The sequence below is a fragment of the Heterodontus francisci genome, chromosome 2, assembly GCF_036365525.1.
Source record: "Heterodontus francisci isolate sHetFra1 chromosome 2, sHetFra1.hap1, whole genome shotgun sequence".
NCBI classification, from domain to species: Eukaryota; Metazoa; Chordata; class Chondrichthyes; order Heterodontiformes; family Heterodontidae; genus Heterodontus; species Heterodontus francisci.
The window spans coordinates 71697358-71721218 of NC_090372.1; the positions used below are offsets into that span (position 1 = coordinate 71697358).

The window sequence follows — 23861 nt, forward strand, 5'->3', positions numbered from 1 at the left end:
TCTGTTTATTATTTCAGTTGCTGTCATACCATGCAACATGCTCAAAAGTAGAGGTCGATCGACTGAAGGTAAACCACTCTTATATGGATCCAATGAAATACCCTTAGCACAGTTCTAATCATACTACGTTTGGCAGGCACCTCTAATAACATTCTCCATTAAATCCTGGAAAACATGTCCCTCTGAAATAAAACCTTTCTTTATGGAGATATTAAATCAATACATGGTGCACGCTTTTGGTGTTTTTTTTACTCAATTGTGCTGAACTCTTGTTTAATAATAGATTGTCTTGGGAATTTCATTCACAAGATGTTTTATATATCAACATGCGTGACTGGGTTTATAAATTAGTAAACAGATTGTTGATTATAAATCTAGAAGCATGTGATTAAATGTAATGCATTCATCTGCCGACTCTCTGCTGCCACATGAATAATACTGAATACCAAAGAGTGGTCACTGCAGATTATTTATTAAAGTAATAAAATCCACTCACAGTGAAAAAAGCAAATGGATGAATTTAAGGCCTGCTCTCCCCTATTACACAAAGAATTACTGCATATTACCTTCCTCGTGCATGCTGTTGCTATAATGTCTATTTTAAGCTCTATAGTAAAATATTAAGTATTGTGTGAAATAAATTATTCTAATTACATAACTGATAAGTTATTGCAATTATTTTATCTATAGATATTTCCTATAAACAAGTTGTATATATTAGGAGAAAATGTTTAGTTATTGGCAATGTCATTTGCGTGGAATATACAAGTGCAAGAGTTGAATGCAGCCTTTTAATGATACCATCAATTATGTTGGTAGTGTTAAGGACACCATATTATGCACCATTTTTATGGCTACAGTTACCCCCTCACACCAGACACTTTTATAACACTGTCTCTCAGAACAAATTCTAACAGTGTCTGAGTGTTATAAGGGGTTGAGGCATTTGGCAATTTTATGAGTTCTCTATTTGTCATTTGAACCATATTCAAATATATGTATGAGTGAACTTTTAACTGTGTGCTACCAGTAGGGAGTCCTATCCACTGTGGAACAAGAAATTTCTGTGTATTACACTGGTGCTTCCGGTGGGTGAGATTCCTTGCCAGGATTACAAATCAGAAGAATATCCTCCATTCTACTTTCCATTTAACTTATATGTACACATTTTTCATTTAGAAAAATGTTCCCCCACTGTTCCCAGCTGTATCCTTCCCTTCTATTGTTAGGTCACTTGGTCAGAGGTCAGGGCGAGCCAACTGTATGGATGCTGTTCTTGGCCTAACACTGGAAATAGTGGCATAGCCCCATTTCTCTCAACCGCCCAACGAGGTGGTTGGTGAGGGTGGGGAAGGTCACAGGGGAGGCCATCGCTGCCATTTCTTTCCTTTTATGGACATACGAGCTGACATTGGACTTAGATCTTCATGTGCAATAGCTTGCCATTATAATACTGGACAGCAGTCCCAGTTACATAATCTTATGGGTCTTCTACTTTATATTGTGAATATTGTGCCAGTAGTTCGTGCTGGGAGTTTTCAATTTCCAGAAATTGGGTTCAAACCCAGCCCAGATTAATGGGGGTGGAGGTAATTTTAACTTTGGGTGATAGTGTCGAGCAGATGATACTGAATATCGAATCAGCTGCATGGTTTACACCTCTCTCCATTTTCATCCATTCACTTCAATGGAAATGAAGATCAAGAGAGATGTACAACAGGTGGTGATGTCAATATTGTCAGTTTTATACTATCGGCGAAAGTCAAAATTATCCCAGCAGTGGGGGAGGGGGAGAGTTGAGTGGTGGATTTTAACCCCCCTTCCAAAGATGGGGAGTAGAGTGTCAGGGTGGGGCTGTTAATTTTTTTAAATTGGCAACTTGCTCAGTCTACTGTGAACATGCCTATTTCTAGTTTAACCTCTGCGGATTTGGGGTCAGATGAGTAACCTGCCATCACTCTCGTCGGCAATCTCTCTCCATCCACAATCTCTCTCCCGGCGATCTCTCTCCACCTGCAATCTGTATTCCAAGCTGTGATTTCTCTCCATCCATAATCTTTCTCCCCCATGATCTCCATTCCATGCTGTACTCTCTCCCGCGATCTCTCTCCCCCGCGATCTTTCCCCCACGATCTCTCTCCCCCGAGAACCCTCTCTCCCGTAATCTCTCTCCCCCATGATCTCTCTCCCTGCGGTCCCTCCACGATGTCTCTTTCTCGTGCTCTCTCTTCCCTGTGATCTCTTTTCCCTGTAATCTCTCTCCCCCGCGATATCTCTCTTCCCTGCGATCACTCTTTCCCGGGATCACTCTTTCCCGGGATCACTCTTTCCCGGGATCACTCTTTCCCGGGATCTCTATCCCCACGTTCTCTCTCCCCCGCGATCACTCTTTCCCACAATCACTCTTTCCCGCGATCACTCTTTCCCGCGATCTTTCTTTCCCGCGATCTTTCTTTCCCGCGATCTTTCTTTCCCGCGATCTTTCTTCCCCACGATCTTTCTTCCCCACGATCTTTCTTCCCCACGATCTTTCTTCCGTGTGATCTCCCTCCCCTGTGATCACTGTCTCCTGTGATCTCTCTTCCCCGTGACCTCTCTCCCCCGTAATCTCTCTGGCCGTGATCTCTCTGACTCGCGATCTCTCTTCCCCGCAATCTCTCTTTCCCGCGATCACTCTTCCCTGTGATCTCTCTCCTTCACAATCTCCCTCACCCCCGATCACTGTTTCCCACGAACACTCTTTCCTCCAATCACTCTTTCCCGCGATCTCTCTCTCCTATGATCTCTCCCCTGCCATCACTCTTCCTGGTGATCTCTCTCCCCCGTGATAACTCTTTCCTATGATCACTGTCCCCCACGATCTCTCTTCTGTGTGATCTCTCTCCCCTGCAATCACTCTTTCTCGTGATCTCTCTTCCCCACGATCTCTTCCCCGCGATCACTCTTCCCTGTGATCTCTCTCCCACACAATGTCGCTCCCCGGCGATATCTCTTTCCCCCGCGATCACTCTTTCCCATGATCTCTCTCCCCCGTGATCTCTCTCCCCTGTGATCACACACTTCCCTGTGATCTCTCTCCCCCAGGATCTCCCCCACGATATTTCTCTTCCCCATGATCACACTTTCCCACGATCTCTCTCCCCCACGATCTCTCTCTCATGTGATCTGTCTCCCCTGTGATCACTCTTTACTGTGATCTCTCTCTCCCGTGTTCTCTCACTCCATGATCTCCCTCCCCATGATCTCTCTGTCCCACAATCTTTATGTCCCGCGATCTCTATTGCCCGTGATTTCTCACCCCCGTGATCTCTCTCCCCCATGATCTCTCTCCCCACGATCTCTCTCCTCCGCGATCTCTGTCCCTTGCAATCTCTCTCCCCTGTGATCTCTTTCCCCCGCGATCTCACTCCATCCGCGATCTCTATTCCATGCCGTGATCTCTCTCTATCCCCAATTCCTCTTTCTCCATGATCACTCTTCCCAGTGTTCTCTCTTTCTGCCACAATCTCTTTCTTCCTGCGATCTCTCTTCCTCCTTGCAATCTCTGTTCCTGTGATCTCTCTTCCCCCATGATCACTCTTCCCAGTGATCTCTCTGCAACTGCGATTTCTCTTTCTAGCGATCATTCTTCCTCCAGTGATCTCTCTTCCTTCTTGTGAACTCTCTTTCTTGACATTCTCTCTTTCTCCCCACAACCTCTTTCCCCATGATTTCTCTTTCTCCCCGTGCTGTCTCTTACTCTGTGATCCCACTTCCTGCCCACAGTCTCTCTCTCCCCGCACTCTGAGCACACCCTGCGAGCCGGTAAATATCAAGCCCAGGTTGCCCAGATCAGGTATAGTTATCTAATACACTGCCCGATCAAAGTAAGTCAGCCCCAACCTCAGTCGGACACCACTTGTGAACATATGACATTTTTCCATTTCCATGCCAACCATCCTGTGTAATCCCTAAGTGAGATTCTCAATTCTGACTTGATTTGAACATATCTCCTAGGAATGAGAGGCCAATATGTAACTCACTGTAACACTGAAGTCCTCCACTTCCCTTTCTATTAAATTAAACATTTCAATGAAACTCCAATTCTATTTAGCAATTGCTGAATCTAGTAAGTAAACAATGAGGTGAACTCTATTGCGTTCTGTTCATAACCATATTGCTTTTCTAAAACATTCAGTTTAATACACCTTATCAATCCATCATTGTTCATTACTCAGAATTTCCTGAAAGACTTTTAATTGGTTAATGCTTCTGTTATCTTATTACTGATGTAAATTAACTCTATCGATTACGCTCATGCAGAAACCATGCTAAACAGATAAATCAAAATATGATCATCATTTATGAACAGTCAAATTTTCCATCTCGTTTTGCAAGTGATAAAATAAACAAACATTAATGGGAAAAAAAATTGCTGAATGCATTCCTAGGATCTGATATTAACTCAGAGGAGCTTTGGGCACGGGGGGAATCTAATATCACGTGGGAAATTCAGAAGTAAGTTTGGTGCGTTTTTCTGTGGTATTTTAATCCAGACACCTCATTTTCATTTCACTTCTGGGTTTGGCATTGATTGCATGGCAGTGGGTGTGATGAGGGCCCTCATGACACAATCTCAACTGCAATATTTAAAAGGCCAATCCAGTGATGGAATTTAGATGAGTTGGAAGTCAGGAGAACATTGCCACTGAATTAAGGATGGCCTACCGATGTGCTCCGGTTCAGTGATGGCTCGCTGGATATACTGCTGGAGCAATGAAGAGCCACAGTGAGATACTCTACCCCAGGATCAGGAGGAAGAAATCTGCTGCTGACACAAAGAAGGTGTGGTTGGACCTGGCCCTGGAGGTCAACAGCAGGAGTATTATATCAAGTTCCTGGATTCGGTACAGAAAATACTTTAAAGACCTAATCAGTTTAGGAAAGGTGAGTAAAGTTGTACATTCACCTACATCCTGCTGTGCACATCAACTATCCCGCCACTGCACTCTGCCTTGTCAAGCTTACTCCATCACATCACTTCTCACACCAACTTAACTTGCAAGCACATCCATCCTTCTCTTTTAATGCACTTTCTCACAGCCCCATCTATCCATCCACCACTGCCATTTACCATCATTATACAATATGACACCTGACCAAATGCACTGCATCCATCAGGTAAACACATGTCATTAAACTCACTCATAGGTCTGCTTCTCCCCCCCCCCTCCCCTCCCCCTCCATCATCCATTGCAGGTGAAGAGAGTGCAAACCACAAGATAGAGGGAGTGGGTCTGCATAGATCTCACAGTTGACAACTGCAGAGAATGAAGCATAGGAGAACAGTGGCATCATGGCGTCCCAGGCTGTCGGAGATGGTACCCTGCAGCTACCCGAAACAGAATGAAATATAATGCACATACATGTCTTTTGGCACTCAGACATGTTGGGCTGGATTTTAAAGGCTCTCCGATGCCGGGAACGGTGGCGGGAGGAGGGGGAAATGAAGATAGCAACGGATGAGGCCCGCCACCGACTCCGACACTGGCAGGCCCCGTCCTGATCCCTGCGGTAGCGGCTGTCCCACCGCTCAGCGACAGGACCCGCATCATGATATGCAAATGGCTCCTTACCTTTAATTAATATGCAGGCCGCAATGATTTTGCCAGCACGTTGACATCTTCATTCTGACATTCGGGGAAACGAGGCGCGAAACCTGTGGGCAGGGGGGAGGAGCTGATTTTCTCTTGCTGGAGGGGGTGAGCGGGGTTAAAGTGCTTTGGATTTGTTGGGGGTGATGGGAAGGCGCCATGATAAAGTTTCCAAACTTTGTTGGGGGGGTGGAGGTTAAATTTTCACGGTAGGTATTCCTGTGGGGGAAGGGCAGGGATGATATGTAATGCCATTACAGGGGGTTGGAGAGGGAATGGAAAGCTTATTTTATTCGTTTTTATGAACTTTAAAGTCACTGTTCCTTTAAAATTTAAATAGTCATTGAGGGCTGTAAGCCTTTGAAAATGGCGCTAGTGCCTGCGCATTAGCACTGGACACCATTGGCTGCGACGACTCGCCCACTCCCTCCACGTCATCAGAGGGACGGCCGCCCCAGTCATGCTAATGAGCCGCCGCATTTGGAATTGCAGCGGCTCCACGATGTGGGCCGCAAATCTTTCTGCCGACTGCCTATTTCAGTTGCGGGCTTTTAAAATGCAGCCAGTTGACTTGATTTCAACAGTGAGTGAAATTTGATAATCTTCATAATGATAATTTTCAATATTCCTACCTTGCCCGTACTAATTTTTATCTTTACTGTCCAGCAGAGCCTTCACGCATACAGCAGTCAATGGACTTTACCAATGAGGAATCCTCAAGAGGAGCTGATTTCTTCTGAGGGTGCATAGGACTCATAGAGGGTCCAGTTAGACAGATGTTTGGATTTTCACCTGGTAACTCACACTTCACAAGTGAGCAAGAGCAAATGGTGGTGGCATGGAGAGCTGTGAAGAGCCGACGTCGGAGAGTGCAACCTTCTCCAAGCTCTACTTAGCTCGACACAAGTCGTGTACCCTGAAGGCCATCGGCATAAATGAGAATCATTGACAGGCCTTCCAAGCACACTGAGCACAATTGCAGAGGGAATGGCGGGGTACTCTTCAAGCAGGAGTCGGTTGAGCAGAGTGGTAGCAGAGACTTCTGGCTGGCCAAGAGAGAAATGATGGAGAAAGGGGACATTTAAGAACAAAAGAAATAGGAGCAGGAGTTAGGGATTTGGCTCTTTGTGTCTGCCATTGAATAAGATCATGGCTGAACTTCTACATCAACTACACTTGCCCGCATTATCCCCATAACCCTTGATTCCCTTAGTGTCCAAAATCCATGAGTCTTTAATATACTCATCGATTGAGAATCCACAGCACTCTGGGGTAGAGAATTCCAATGATTCACAATCCTCTGAATGAAGAAATTTTTCTTCATCTCAGTTCTAAATGACTGACCCACTTATCCTAAGACTATGACTCCTAAGACTCGGCTCTCCAGCCAGGGGCAACAACCTCTCAGCCTCTACCCTGTCAAGCTCTCTAAAAAATGTACACATCTCAGTGAGACTCCACTTGTTATAAGTGGAGACTCTACTCAAAGTGCTTCCACTTCTCACCTGTTGCCCACCCACTGTAAGTACCCAACATGCTGCCTCATCTCTCAGTGTCCAAGTCTACACCTGCATGGGTCCAGGTAGAACAGTCTTTGGCCCATTGGAGCTCCAAAACCCAGAGGCTGTTGAGCAAGAGCATCTCAGCTGTCAGCAGGGATCTGAGCAGTCTGCCTGTACCTCTGCTGAAATGACAATGGTTGCACCACATAGAAGTTGTAGGAAAAAGAGTAAACCTTTGAAGTTCACCAAATGTGTGTACATGGGTGATTGAGAAAATGTTATGTTGTGAAGTTTCCGTGCTTTAGTAAAATCACATAAAATGTATTGCATTACACTGCTCTCCCGTCTTGTCCATTCTTGGTTGCTTTGTGATTATAATGTGGTAGACTATCCCTCTTCATCGTTCTTGATCTATCTGCAGCCTTAGACACGGTTGACCACACCAATCTTCTCCAACGCCTCTCCCCTGTTTTCTAGATGGGTGGAACTGCTCTTGCAATCGTAGCCTGAGAATTACCTGCAATAGCTTCTCTTCCCCCGGATGCATTGTTACCTCTGGAGTCCCCCAAAGATCTATCCTTGATCCCCTTCAATTTCTCAGCTATATGCTACCTCTTGAGATATCATTCAAAAAGACAACTGCTTTCACATGTGCACTGATAACATTCATGTTTATCTCACCACCTTCTCTCTTGGCCCCTCCACTGTCTCTGACTTGTCACACTGCTTGTCCAACATCCAATATTGGATGAGCAGAAATATCCTCCAACTAAGTAATGGGAAGACTGAAGCTATTTGTCTTTGGCTTCCATCACAGATTTCATTCCCTGGCAACTGTCTGAAGCTAAGCCAGATCATTCACAACTTTGATATTGTGTTTGACCCCACCCCAACATAAACTTTCAACCACATATCTGCTCCATCACTACAGATTGCCTACTTCCACCTCGATAACATCACCTGACTCTGATCCTGCCTCAGCTCATCTGCTGCTGAAAACCTCGTTCATGCCTTTGTTCAGGCCCATTTCCCGCACTTCTACCATCACCCCTTCCCCTTCCTCCCAGAACCACGACAGCGTTCCCCTTGTCCTCACTTTCCACCCCACCAGCCTCCACATCCAGAGGATCATCCTCCGCCATTTCCGCCACCTCCAGCATAATGCCACCACCAAATGCATCTTCCCCTCCCCTCTCCTGTCAGCATTCCGAAGGGATCATTCTCTCTGCGACACCCTGGTCCACTCCTCCATTACCCCCGACACCTCATCCCCTTCCCATGGCACCATCCCATGCAATCGCAGGAGGTGTAATACCTGCCCTTTTACCTCCTCTCGCCTCACTTTCCAAGGCCCCAAACACTCCTTTCAGGTGAAGCAGCGATTTACGTGTACTTCTTTCAATTTAGTATACTGTATTCACTGCTCACAATGTGGCCTCCTCCAAATTGGGGAGAGCAAACGCAGATTGGGTGAGCACTTTGCGGAACACCTCCGCAAAGTGCAGCACCTGATCTTTCGATTAGACATTCTACAGCCTTAGAGTCATAGAGAGTCATAGAGTCGTACAGCATAGAAACAGGCCCTTCGGCCCACCACGTCCATGCCGACCATAATGCCTATCTATACTAATCCCACCTTCCCAAGGCATATCCCTCTATGCCTTGCTCATTCAAGTACCTGTCCAGATGCCTCTTAAATATTGCTACTGTTCCTGCCTCCACCACCTCTTCAGGCAGTTCATTCCAGATACCCACTATTCTTTGTGTGAAAAATTTACCCCTTTGATCCCCTTTAAACCTCCTCCCTTTCACCTTAAATCTATGCCCTCTAGTTTTAGTCACCCCTACCATGGGAACCAGACTCTGGCTATCTACCCTATCTATGCCTTTCATAATTTTATATACCTCTATCATGTCCCCTCTTGGCCTCTTTCGCTCCAGGGAAAACAGACCCAACCTATCCAATCTCTCTTTCTAACTCAAGCCCTCCAAACCAGGCAACATCCTTGTGGATCTTTTCTGCACCCTCTCTAGCTTAATCACATCTTTCCTGTAGTGCGGCGACCAGAGCTGCACACAGTACTCCAAATGCGGCCTAACTAACGTTATGTACAACTGTAACATGACGTCCCAACTCTTGCACTCAATGCCTCGGCCGATGAAGGCAAGCATGCCATACGCCTTCTTCACCACCCTGTCTACCTGTGTTGCCACTTTCAGGGAACTATGTACTTGCACCCCAAGGTCTCTCTGCTCAACAACACTCCCCAGGGCCCTGCCATTCACTGTATATGACCTGCCCTGGTTTAACTTCCCAAAATGTATCACTTCACACTTGTCTGCGTTAAATTCCATTTGCCAATCCCTTGCCCACTTTCCCAGTTTATCTATATCCTGTTGTAACTTTAGACAACCTTCTTCACTGTCCACTATACCACCAATTTTGGTGTCATCTGCAAACTTACTAATCATGCCACCTACATTCACATCCAAGTCATTAATATATATGACAAACAACAGAGGGCCCAGCACCGATCCCTGCGGCACACCACTGGTCACTGGCCTCCAATCTGAAAAACAACCCTTCACTACCACCCTCTGCCTCCTATCACCAAGCCAATTTTGTATCCAATTTGCTAGCTCACCCTGGATCCCATGTGTTCGAACCTTCCGGACCAGCCTACCATGTGGGACCTTGTCAGAGGCCTTGCTAAAGTACATGTAGACAAGTCCTTCAGTCCTCGTGGACTGAACATTAAGATCAATAACTTCAAAGCATGACTGGCCCTTTTTAAAATATTTTTTTCACCATGTGCCTGCTTTTCATGTAGTCAAAAGCTGCTCATTATTCTGCTATTAACACTCCCTCTGGACTAATGCTTTGTGTTTCAGCACAAGCATTAACACACTCTTTGCCTTTCTCCCAGGACAGCTTTGTTATTTAATCTCCTGCCCTCTCAAACATCTTCCCCTTTGTTCTCTCCCCCACTCCCCTCCCCTTCATTTAAAACTTAAAACCTAATTTGTTTCTAACCTTTGCCAGTTCTGATGAAAGGTCACAGACCTGAAACATCAACATTGCTTCTCTCTCCACAGATGCTGCCAGATCTGCTGAGTAATTCCAGCACTTTTTGTTTTTATTTCAGATTTCCAGCATCTTCAGTATTTTGCTTTTATTCATGACTTTGTTACCTCTATTCTTGACTATTCAGTTTTCTCCTGGCCAATCTCCCTTGTTCCATCCTGCATTAACTTCTGCTTATCACAAACTCTGCTGCCCGCATCTTAACTCGCTCCAAGTTTTGTTCACCCATCACCCCTGTGCTTGCTGACCTTTACTGGTTCTCGGTCAAGTCACGCCTCAATTTTTAAATTCCCATCCTTGTTTTCAAGTCTCTCTATGACTTTGCCCCTCTTTATCTCTGTTGCCTCCTCCAGCCCTACAAGCTTCCAAGATATCTGCATTCCTCCAATTCTGGCCTCTAGCGCATCCCTGATTTTATTCATTCCACTATTGATGACCGTGCTTTCAGCTACCTTGCCCCTAAGCTTTGGAATTCCCTTGCTAAACTTCTCTGCCTCTTTAGCTCTCTCTCCTCCCTTAGGATTCTCCTTAAAACCTACCTCTTTGACCAAGCATTTTTCCATCTGTCCTGATATCTCCTTCTGTAGCTTGGTGTCAAAATGTTTTATTGGCATTGCTCTTGCTAAGTGCCTTGAGACATTTTGCTATGTTAAAGATGCTATATAAATGCAAGTAGTTGTTGTAGCTGCTGAATTAAACCCACTTTTTCAGTTGCTTGTTTATGTGAATTGCTGAGGACCATTGGGAGATGTGAAATAGGTGGATGGTTGTTTGCAGGACTGCTTTATGCCAATGGCATTGAGGGGAGGTTGTGGGGAGAGTAGCCATTGCATGTGCTTCTGACATCAATCCAGTGGTGGTAATTAGCTGAGCTGTGCGTTAATAAAGGCATCCCAGGCAGCAGCATTGTGAGCAGCTGGGGCCACATTGGCATCATCCTCCCCTTCCTCATCTTTGGATTCGTCAACCAGATGATGTGCATCCTGGGCCTTGTTCCTCTTACAGCTCCAAAGCTCGCTGCTGTGCAATGTTGTGCAGAGCGCAAAACACCATGACCATTCTTGACACTCGTACTGTCAGGTCAACTAACGTAGATCTTTAGCATGCCAATTGTTTGTTCAATTCCACATTTGGTGATCATCCGACTTTCATTGTAGCATTGTTGGGCTCCGGTGGTCTGGTTTCTCATAGATGTCATTAGCTAAATTTGAAGGGGATCTCCCTTATCTCCTAGCAGCCACCTATTCAGGCAGCTTCCAGGCTTGAACTGCCGCAGGGTGCATAAAGCTTTTCTTGTGGTTGCACACCAGCTGCACATCGATGGAGTGAAAGCCCTTGGGGTTGACAAATACTCATTGATGTTTGGTCTGGGGGTGCTTGGATTTCCACATCTGTGGAGTTAATGACAGCCTGCACCTATGGGAAGCCAACTGGAGTCACAAACCTAAGAGTCCACTCATTCAGACTGGTGTTATCACAGGCAAATTACATAATCACATAATTAGCAGCCCTGACAAACAAGTCTTTCTTATGCATTTGTGGACTTGGACATCCAGCATATGTCTCCAGCAGTACTTTGTTGATCACGTTCACAGCCACTGGTAATGTGTGGCCACCAGATCCAGCAAAGAATAGGTCTTCTTCTAGGAAGCTGCAGATGTCTGCGAACACCTGACATCACGACCTGAGCCTCTGCAAGCACTGCTGTTCCGACAGGTCAGCCTCTGCTTACACACCCTGTCTTATGGGTGGTGCTTCCTGTGAGCTGCATGCTGCTTACCTCTCTGCTGTCCAGCTGCAGCCTATCAACAGCAGGCTACTACTGCTAACGGTCCAAGGTCCAATCTAAGGCAGCCAATGCAGCACCCATCCTGATCTGATTCAGAAAACTTCCAAAGATTTGAAAATAAACTCTAAGCTCTGCAAACCAACCTTTTGCACTCATAGGTCAGACAGCAACTGTGAGTACTGAGGACCATTTGCTTTACCTTTAATCAGCTCCATCAATTGCTGTAGTGTTCTCACTTTCCTTTCACTGGTGCGTTTCAAGAAGCCCAGGAGACCTGTGGATGTGCCATTAAATTTAAAAGTCAGTTGAAATATTGCCTCAATTGAGTGATTAGCATATGTTGAAAGGCAGCCCACCTCCCCCAAGGGGGATGTGCCAAATGCACTGGAGTGAAATGCGGAAGTCAGTGGATTGGACCCAGCATCCTGATGCGCTCACACTTTTGCCAATGTTAACAGCCCACCCACACTAGCTACGCACTCCTACAGGTTAAAATCCCATCCACAACCGCGCCCCCTCCCGCCCAACATGGTCTTTTATGAACATATGAATTAGGAGCAGGAGTAGGCCACTTGGCCCTTCGATCCTGCTCTGCCATTCAATAAGTCCATGGCTGATCTGATTACTCCACATTTCCACCTACTCCTGATAACCTTCCACCCCTTGCTTTTCAAGAATCTGTCTATTTCTGCCTTAAAAATATTCAAAGACACTGCTTCCATCGCCTTTTGAGGAAGAGACTACCAAATACTCACGACTCTCTGAGAGAAAAAATTTCTCCTCATCTCTGTCTTAAATGGGCAAACCCTTATTTTTAAACAGTGACCCCTAGTTCTAGATTCTCCCACAAGCTGAAACATCCTTTCCACATCCACCCTGTCAAGACCCCTCAGGATCTTATATGTTTCAATCGAGTCGCCTCTTACTCTTCTAAATTCCAGCAGATTCAAGCCTAGCCTGTCCAATCTTTCCTCATAAGACAGCCGGCCCATTCCAGGTATTAGTCTAGTAAACCTTCTCTGTACTGCCTCCAGTGCATTTACATCATTCCTTAAATAAGGAGCCCAGTACTGTACACAGTATTCCAGATGTGGTCTCACCAATTTCCTGTATAGCTGAAGCATAACCTCCCTTCTTTTGTATTCAATTCCCCTCGCGATAAACGATAACATTCTATTCGCTTTCCTAATTACGTGCTGTACCTGCATACTAACCTTTTGTGATTCATGCACTAGGACACCCAGATCCCATTGCATCTCAGAGCTCTGCAATCTCTCGCCATTTAGATAATATGCTTCTTTTTTATTCTTCCTGCCAAAATGGACAATTTCCCACTTTCCCACATTATACTCCATTTGCCAGGTCTTTGCCCACTCACTTAACCTATCTATATCTCTTTGTAGCCCCCTTAAGTCCTCTTCACAAGTTACTTTCCTACCTATCTTTGTGTCATCAGCAAATTTAGCAACCATACCTTCAGTCCCTTAATCTAAGTCATTAATATAAATTGTAAAAAGTTGAGGCCCCAGCACAGATCCCTGTGGCACACCACTCGTTACATAGAACATAGAACAGTACAGCACAATACAGGCCCTTCGGCCCACGATGTTGTGCCGACCCTTTAACCCACTCCAAGATCATACTACCTACATACCCTTCATTCTACTATCATCCATGTACCTATCAAAGAGTCGCTTAAATGTTCCTAATGTATCTGCTTCTACTACCACCGCTGGCAGTGCATTCCACGCACCCACCACTCTCTGTGTAAAGAACCTACCTCTGACATCTCACCTAAACCTTCCTCCAATCACCTTAAAATTATGCCCCCTGGTGATAGCCCTTTCCGCCCTGGGAAAAAGTCTCTGGCTATCCACTCTATCTATGCCTCTCATCATCTTGTACACCTCTATCAAGTCACCTCTCATCCTTCTTCGCTCCAATGAGAAAAGCCCTAGCTCCCGCAACCTTTCTTCATAACACGTGCCCTCCAGTTCAGGCAGCATCCTGGTAAATCTCCTCTGCACCCTCTCCAAAGCTTCCACATCCTTCCTATAATTCTTTTCTTTTGGGCCTCCTTATCTCAAGAGACAATGGATACGCGCCTGGAGGTGGTCAGTGGTTTGTGAAGCAGCGCCTGGAGAGGCTATAAAGGCCAATTCTAGAGTGACAGGCTCTTCCACAGGTGCTGCAGAAAAATTTGTTTGTCGGGGCTGTTGCACAGTTGGCTCTCCCCTTGCGACCAGAACTGAACACAATATTCCAAGTGTGGTCTAACCAGGGCTTTATAGAGCTGCAGCATAATCTCGCGGCTCTTAAACTCAATCTCCCTGTTAATGAAAGCGAACAGCCCATACGCCTTCTTAACAACCCTATCAACTTGGGTGGCAACTTTGAGGGATCTATGGACATGGACCTCAAGATCCCTCTGTTCCTCCACATTGCCAAGAATCCTGTCTTTAAGCCTGTATTCTGCATTCAAATTTGACCTTCCGAAATGAATCACTTCACACTTTTCCAGGTTGAGCTCCATCTGCCACTTCTCAGCCCAGCTCTGCATCCTGTCAAATGTCCCGTTGCAACCTACAACAGCCCTCCACACTATCCACAACTCCAGCAACCTTTGTGTCATCGGCAAACTTATTAACCCAGCCTTCCACTTCCTCATCCAAGTCATTTATAAAAATCACAAAGAGCAGAGGTCCCAGAACAGATCCCCGTGGAACACCACTGGTCACTGAGCTCCAGGCTGAATACTTTCCATCTATTACCACCCTCTGTCCTCTATGGGCCAGCCAATTCTGTATCCAGACAGCCAAATTTCCCTGTATCCCAGGCCCCCTTACTTTCTGAATGAGCCTACCATGGGGAACCTTATCAACGCCTTGCTAAAATCCATATACACCACATCCACTGCTCTTCCTTCATCAATGTGTTTTGTCACATCCTCAATAAGGCTTGTGAGGCATGACCTGCCCCTCACAAAGCCATGCTGACTATCTCTAATTAAACTATGCTTTTCCAAATAATCATAAATCCTGTCTCTCAGAATCCTCTCCAATAATTTGCCCACCACCGACGTAAGACTGACTGGTCTGTAATTTCCAGGGTTATCCCTTGCCAACCAGAAAATGGCCCATTTATGCCTACTCTCTGTTTCCTGTTAGCTAGCCAATCTTCTATCCATGCCAATATGTTACCCCCTACACCATGAGCTTTTATTTTCCGCAATAACCTTTGATGTGGCACCTTATCAAATGCCTTCTGGAAATCTAAGTACAATACATCCACCGATTCCCTTTATCCATGGCACATGTAACTCCCTCAAAGAACTCCAATAAATTGGTTAAACATGATTTCCCTTTCACAAAACCATGTTGACTCTGCTTGATTACCTTGAATATTTCTAAATGCCCTGCTGTAACGTCTTTAATAATAGCTTCTAATATTTTCCCTAAGACAGATGTTAGGCTAACTGGCCTGTAATTTCCTGCGTTCTGTCTCCCTTTTTGAATAAAGGAGTTACATTTGCTATTTTCCAATCTAACAGAACCTTCCCCGAATCTAGGGAATTTTGGAAAATTAAAACTAATGCATCAACTATCTCACTAGCCACTTCTTTTAACACCCGAGGATCCAGTCCATCAGGAGCCGGGGACTTGTCAGCCTGAAGCTCCAACAGTTTGTTCAATACCACTTCCCTGGTGATAGTAATTTTCCTGAGTTCCTCCCTCTCTTCCATTTCCTGGGATGTTACTTGTATCCTCAATAGTGAAGACCGATACAAAATATCTGTTCAATTCATCTGCCATCTCCTTATTATCCATTATTAATTCCCCAGACTCACTTTCTATAGGACCAATGCTCACTTTGTTAACTTTTCTTTTTTAAATATCTATAGAAACTCTTACTATCTGTCTTTATATTTCTAGCTATCTTTCTCTCGTACTCTAATTTTACCTTCCTTATCAATCTTTTAGTCATTCTTTGCTGTTTTTTATATTCTGTCCAACCTTCTGACCCACCTCCCATCTTTGTGCAATTATAGGCTTTTTCTTTAAGTTTGATACTATCTTTAATTGTTTTAGTTAACCACGGATGTCAGGTCCCACTCTTGAAATTATTCTTTCTCGTTGAAATGTATCTATTCTGTGTATTCTGAAATGTCCCCTTAAATGTCTCTTTTGGCTGATAGCTATAATTTACTAGATAAACAAAGAAATATATTTCTTCATTTAATGCTTATGCAATGTCGAGGTGTTTTGACCAGAATGATAGGACAGGTTGAAGCTTTCATGAAATTAAAACTTTGAGAACTTCAAAGTTGTAATATTAACTCAGTGAGTAATTCATGGAATCATCAAATGTTCATATTAGCTTACAAAACATGTGTAAAAGTTCATACAAAACTGCTATTTTTAATGTTCTTACATTAACTTTTCCTTTATCAAGTACTTTTCCAATTCCCCCCATATTTCTCAGCCTCCACCAACCATTAGTTTGTCTTCAAAAAGGATTTGTGTTTGTAAGTGATTTAAGGGTGTTTTATGCTTTTTTAAATGTTTTTAACATCTCTTTGCGCTACTGCCTTCCACCAGTGCACTTCCTGCTTCAGCTTATAAAATGAACAACCTGGATCAGAATTGACCCACAATCTCCCTGAGACCCTCACTACTTCCAAGTCCCAGGATGGCCCAGATGCTCCCAATCTTTCTGAGGCCCTCATTTCCTTCTGAGGCCCACAATCCCCCCAAGACTTGCTGCTTCTGAGTCCCCTGATGCCCTGGAAGCCCATGATCCTCCTCAGGCCCACATTTCTTCCCAAGGTCGAGATCCTCCCAAGAGCCTCATTCCCCCATGACTTGTAATCCCCACCACCCCCCAAGACCCTCATTTTCTCCCAAGACGCTCATTTCCTCACAAGGCCCGTGATCCCTCTGAAGTCCTTATTTCCTCCTGATGCCTGCGATCTCACCCGGCCCCCGCCCTGAGACCCTTGCTTCCCCCCCTCCCCCCCCCAAGACCCTTGCTGGCCCACCCACAGGCCTTTAATAACTGTGCACAGGGTAAGTTATGGCACTCTCGAATTTCTAGGCAATAATATTGTGTTGAGGGGAGATTTGTTCTGTCAGTTTTTAGTCAACTATCTGCTGCACTGCTTGTCAGTGAGAGCAAGATAAAGCAAGATCATGCCAGCACATGGAAGAACATAAAGTAAAACCTTAAATTTGTCCACCCTTCCTTCTATGCTCTTTAATTGTTCTGTACTTTTATTCAGGCTGCAAAACTTCCTTCAGTGAGTGAGCTGGGAATCGGTAATTTTTATTTCAATGATTTTTCCCTCGATATTGATGGAATGATTACAGCATCATTAAGAATGTTCATGGAACTGGGGATGGTACAGAAATTCAAAGTAGATTATGAGGTAAGACAGGAATATGTGGGAGATAATCATTCTACACTGCAGTATACATTTAACGTTTTACAGACTACCTCATGGATACTGCAAGCATTGTTCAGCTAACATTGTCCTGCTTTTTGGCCTGAAATACACTTCCTTGTTTTCCACTTATTAAGCATAGGCATAGCCATTGCTAATGTCTCCCTACTTAAATTATTTGGAACGAGAACCTGACAGGAGAACCCAATCTAAGGAGCAACTATGCAATCTACGTTATTCACTGAGCCAAGTCTCTAAGGCAGCAGAGATAAGTAACAAAATAACATTTAGCTGCATAATTTGAGATCATTGCAGAGTCAACTACAGCTTTTCTGGCTCTCTGTGGAGAAGTTTTCCCTCTGTTTGCAGAATCCCTCTGACATGCCAAACAAGATTTGCATCATAATAAAAGCAAAATACTGCGGATGCTGGAAATCTGAAATAAAAACAAGAAATGCTGGAACCACTCAGCAGGTCTGGCAGCATCTGTGGAAAGAGAAGCAGAGTTAACGTTTCGTGTCAGTGACCCTTCTTCGGAACTGACAAATATTAAAAATATCACAGGTTATAAGCAAGTGAGGTGGGGGTGGGGCAAGAGATAACAAAGGAGAAGGTGTAGATTGGACAAGGCCACATAGCTGACCAAAAGGTCATGGAGCAAAGGCAAACAATATGTTAATGGTGTGTTGAAAGACAAAACATTAGTACAGAAAAGGTGTTAACGGACTGAATATTGAACAGCAGCAAGTGCAAACATGAAAAAAAACAGTGGGTAAGCAAACTGAACAAACTAAGACTGAGCGCAGTCCGCAAGCAGGACCCTGAGCTTCCGGTTGCTTGCCAACACTCCCCCCTGCTCTCATGCTCGCATCTCTGTCCTGGGATTGCTGCAGTGTTCCAGTGAACATCAACGCAAGCTCGAGGAACAGCATCTCATCTACTGATACAGCCTGCCGGACTGAACATTGAGTTCAATAATTTCAGAGCATGACAGCCCCCCATTTTACTTTCATTTTTAGTTGTTTTTTTCTTTTTTCTTTTTTTTTTCACATTTTTTACAACCTGTTTTTGCATTTATTTAATTTCATCTTAGTTTGTTCAGTTTGCTTACCCACTGTTTTTTTTCATGTTTGCACTTGCTGCTGTTCAATATTCAGTCCGTTAACACCTTTTCTGTACTAATGCTTTGTCTTTCAACACACCATTAACATATTGTTTGCCTTTGCTCCATGACCTTTTGGTCAGCTATGTGGCCTTGTCCAATCTACACCTTCTCCTTTGTTATCTCTTGCCCCACCCCCACCTCACTTGCTTATAACCTGTGACATTTTAAATATTTGTCAGTTCCGAAGAAGGGTCACTGACCCGAAACATTAACTCTGCTTCTCTTTCCACAGATGCTGCAAGATTTGCATCATGTTGCCTATGAAATTGGCCACAGAATTTGGCTCTGTAGTGCAGGTAGTGTTGCTGCAACATGTGCCAGTTGAGGAGAAAAATGCTCTGTGGTTGCGATTTTCTACCACTGGTTTTCCCGCGTGGCAACCATCCAGCCTCTTAATCCGGCCAGCTGCCAGGCAGGAAACAGGGTAAAAAATGATAATGAGGTCCTGCTGGCAAATTCAGCAGGACCTCTACCTTCCTGAATTTCCAGGTTTCCCCCACTCCCTTCCCGCCTCCCCATGAATATCGGAGCCAATGTTTTCTCTTTTGGTTGGAATGAGCCCATGTGAAATAATGTCCAGCACCGTTAGCTGAGTTCTTACTGCATGTAAAGCCACAGTGCAGAAGAAGACTTAACTAGCATTAATTTGTATTCAATTAGTGAAGAGCAGTTATCTGAGGTTGAGGTTTAAGTGCTTGTCGACATAGGATAGAAGGAGCAGACGAGTGGGAGCACATTCACTTTTCCAGCTGTCAAACAAGGTCAGGTGCTGCGCTGTCCAGTCACCTAAGCAGAGACTCTGTTTCACACCTACCTTTTGGTTTCGTCTCACTGAGTTTCTGTCCGGCACGTCTTTGCTTTTTTTCCCTGCCCCCAGACATTGCAAATGCTTTGAAATTGAAGTGGACACATCCCTTTAAATTTGAGCTACTAATAAGATTTTCCACCTGCTCTGCTAAGGCTAGTTGCTGACACAAGGCCGAAGCTGAGCTGGAGGGAGCCTCTGCTAACTGTTCAAGTTAATTAAACAAATAATCTGACATTGCAAAATTGCACACAGTGGGCTGAATTTAATGATCCTGTCGCCGGGACATGACGCCGGTCCCACGTGTCAAATGTGCGGCCCTGCCGCTGCAATTACACGGCAGGCAGCCATTTAACATAATAGAGGCAGTGGTCACCCCAATCATATGGTGGGGGTGGCAGATGAGATGCCAATCATGGCGTCAGCTGACATCAGATCAGGTGCCGGTACCATTTTTAAAAGCCTGCCAGCCCTGGATTCACTCCTTCCTTGCAATCCACAGAAGTTCATCGAGATGAAATGTTTAGAAATTCACATCACTGTCAAGTTCAACAATAATCCCCATCTAGGAAGACTGGAGAAGATGTCAGAGGTCAGAGCAAGGGTGTTACCATCCTTCGGTAATGCCTCCTTGCTGATTCTCCTCCAGGCTGCAAGAGAAAGATGGGAGGTTCTCTTCCCCAGCAATGGCTACGAGATGCCCTCCCGCCTGACCAAGAAAGCCTGGACAGAGATTGTAGAGGAGGTAGGCAGCCATGGGGTCACCTGACACAACTGGGTGTAATGCAGGAAGAGCATCAATGACCTTCTGAGAAGCCAAGGTAAGTGCTACATTCCAAAGTTTCTTTCTAGGATTTGGATGTCACTACAGGGTGTTTGACATGGTGAGAGTGCCAGTGCCATCCCAAAGACACGAGGTTATAACATCATCATGGCATCTGTGAAAGAAGCTACCCTCGTTCATAGCTTAGCTCCAATAAATCCTATGACAGCGTGAGTCACGATGAAATACATCATATTCCCCATTTGGGGCCCATGTTAGCAGAACATTCATGTTGAAACGTCTGCCAATTTAATATTGTAACATTCTTCCTCTTGCAGGAGAAGAGGGCCCATAACAGGATGGAGGCCGTCAGGACTGGTGGCAGTGTCCCAGACATATGTCCTCTCAGCCAGGTTGAAGAAGAGGCCTTAGAACTACAGAGGAGCCAAGGCAGATGCGCTATATCAGACGGGGAGACCGAAGTCCCTGTGCAAGAGAGTGATGATTGCTGCTGAGCGAAAAACTAATTATTGATGGAGAGCTACCTCTGGCATGTTGTCCATAATGGTATATGTGCAGCTTAACCCACACATGTTTTTGTTGTATCTTGCAGGTTGGCGTTCGCAGGAGACTGCAGCCGCAGAGGGACACCCTCAAACATTGAGGAGGAGGACCACTCAGAGAATGCACCATCCCATGACTCTTCTGCACCTTCCACCAGTGCAGATACTTTCACCTCGGTGGGAAACCGCTCGGCTTTAGAATCAGGGTCACAAGCTGGTGAGAGCACTGCACACGTGCCTGGGAAACTGCCTGAGGCTGAGACAGCTGAGGCCTCCGACGGTTGGAGGACTGTGGTTGACCAGACCCATGCTGAGCCCCAGGCTGGTGATGAGCTTCTGTTGTCAACACCACAGGGAAAACAGGAGTTGCTGGGAGAAGTAAGGCAACATCTGGCAGAGATGTCGGAGGCTGTGCACAGCCATGAGCGGATGATGGAGGAGTCCATTGATGTGATGACTGCTGCCATGTCCCAGGCATGTGAGCACAGGGCTTCCTCCATCGAGAGGTTGGTGATCCTCATGGAGTGCCAGATTCCACAGATGTGCCAGGACCTGCAAACTCTTGCCTTGGCCATGAGCTCAATTGAGCAGTGACAAGGCGAGAAAAGGGACAGGAGCCTAGAGATTTCTCCTGCTCCTCATTCTTCTCTGGTGAGCAAGGAGGTTCAAGTGAGCCTTGAAAGGGAGGAGGAGAGGCTACCCTCAACATCTGGGGTGAGCCATTAGGGCACTGCAAGTGTGGACACTGGCTCCTCAGTCTCTCCGCCAATGACCCCAGCTCCAGCTCCATGACACTTGAGGAGAGTCCTGCACCTGTGCAGGAACCCCTTCGGCAGCTGGGACTGTCTAGGCCTCAGGCACCCAGAGGATGGTTGCTGATGTCATCTCAGGCCAAGGGGCAGCCTGGTCAGCAGCCTGCCTCCAGCACAGCTGCTAGCGCAGGGGTCACACCATGTAGGAGCACCCGCAAGCGTATTAAGAAAATCACCGGTGACGCGAATATGTTATGTCCAATTTAATTAAATGCTCTTTTGTGCCAATCATTAGCCATCATTGTGTGAAAACAGTGTTCCACCCTGCGTTAATTGTGAGCTTCTGAATCCCACCATACCCCTTAGTGCAGTGCCAAAATGACCGTGGCCCTCATTATCATGGCAATGTGACTGAAGACCTAATCAACATATGCTCTTCCGTGGGCACTAGCACACAATGCAGCTGGTTGACATTCAAGTAACACAGATGGAAAGGAGGCAGAAGACTATATGCATGAAGGTCAAGTCTTTATTGCATTTTTATTGAGTGGACATCAGGGTGGCTGAAGTGGATGATTCTGAGGTTGTCTCTTGCTTCCTTTGTGCATTTCGCACCATGTCTCCATCGCCGTGTTATCATCTTACATAGCTGCTTAGCCCTGCCTCTCCTCCCTGTCCTCTTCATTGGAGGATGATTGTTGCTCAGGCATATCTTCCTCTTGTAAGGCCTCTCCCCTCTGCATTGTTACATTGTGCAGAGCACAGCAGACCACCGCAATATGCGAAATACTCACTGGGGAATACTGCAAAGCTCCACCAGATCAATCAAGGCAGCAGAACCTCATTGTCAGCAGCCCAATGGCCTGCTTGATGGTCTCTGGAGTGGAGCTGTGACAATTGTTGTATCCCTGCTCCACTGCAGTGCGAGGCTTCCTCGCAGGCGTCAGAAACCATGGGCTGAACTTTATGCCAATTACGGTGGCGGCTGTAAAAAATGGCGGCCCACACATGTAGGCTTTACTCTGTAGAGCAGCTGCGATATTAAATGCGGTGGCTCATTTAGATGGCCAGGGCGGATTGCGCCCCGCCCCTGATGACCTGGAGAGAGCAGGAGGTCCGGACCCTGCAACGGCGTCTGCTGCCACTGCGCAGGCGCGACGCCATTTTTAAAGAGCTTCCAGCCCTTACGTTCAATTTAAATTTTTAAAGAAATAGGCATGTTGATTGAATGTAAAAAAATAAAGAAATATTTCTATACCCTCTCACACCCTCCCCCCCAATAGTCATTTAGTTCATTCTTTTCCCTCTCACCCTCCAAAATAGTTACCTTGTGTTCCTAACAAACCCTCACCCCCTCACAATGTTCATGAACTTTTCACTTCAGTCCCTTCCCCCCATCCCCTCCACCAATCAGATTGCTTTGACCCTGCTCCCCGCCAACCCCGCACTGAAATACTTACCTGCTCCCCCCTCCCCCCTAGTGTCCCACTTCGGATCTCCGGATGGAGAAGGCGCGGGAGTGCTCGCCGCCGGCACGAATATCGCACTGGGACCGACGGCGGGAGCGGGTAAGTATTTAATTCATTACTTAAATGAACATAATTAAATTTTGATTCAGCCGCTGGTGGCGGTGGGGGGGCTGGTGGGGGGGAGCTGCCACTTGGTGGGCCTCTCCCGGAGCCATTTTCCGGGTCCCCCCTGCCAAGACCCCTGACATCGGGGGGCCTGTAAAATCCAGCCCAATGCCTTTAATAGGTAGCCCTTGTCTTTGAGAATCCATCCCTGAAGGTGAATGGGGGTTTCGAAAGCTGAGGCACCTGGGACTGTTGATGTATATAGGTATTGTGGCTGCTTCCCGGGAAGTGGGCACACACCTGCAGGGAATGCTTTTGGTGGTCGCAGACCAGTTAAACGTTTATTGAATGGAAGCCCTTCCTGTTGATGAAGGCAGCTGTCTGGTCTGTGGGAGCCTTGATGGCCACATGTGTGCTATCTATTACACCTTGCACCTGTGGGAATCCAGCTATGGCCCTGAAACCGAAGGTCTGCTCGGCCTGACTGCCAGGGTCAGTACAGTAACACACATAGTCCCTTACCCTCTTGAACAGGCCATTGGTCACCTCCTTGATGCAGTGGTGTGCTGCAGCCTGGGAGTCCCCACACATGTCCCCAGTGGATCCGTGGAAAGATCCCGATGTGTAAAGGTTTAGTGCCACTGTAATCTTCAGGGCCAGTGACATAGGGCGACCCCCTCAAAATCCCATAGGTTTGCAAATCGTCCTGCAGAAGGCCGCATAAGTTTGTGACGGCCTCCCTGGAGAGCCGTAGTCTTCGCTGAATGCGTCGCTCAGACATCTGGAGGTA

At 45.9% G+C, this 23861-nt stretch overlaps 1 protein-coding gene across 3 annotated transcripts in view; it reads left to right on the forward strand.

Moving 5' to 3' along the window:
* The window catches only part of pde11al (phosphodiesterase 11a, like), a 401215-nt gene that overhangs the window by 256879 nt on the left and 120475 nt on the right, over positions 1 to 23861 (forward strand). Inside the window, exons 10-12 of one of the 3 annotated variants that reach the window (XM_068058983.1) lie at positions 18 to 68; positions 17288 to 17434; positions 22979 to 23065. In XM_068058983.1, the coding sequence (XP_067915084.1) occupies positions 18 to 68; positions 17288 to 17434; positions 22979 to 23065 (285 nt within the window). The remainder of the gene's footprint in view (positions 1 to 17; positions 69 to 17287; positions 17435 to 22978; positions 23066 to 23861) is intronic. The other 2 variants (XM_068058992.1, XM_068059001.1) reach the window with 2 other exon arrangements.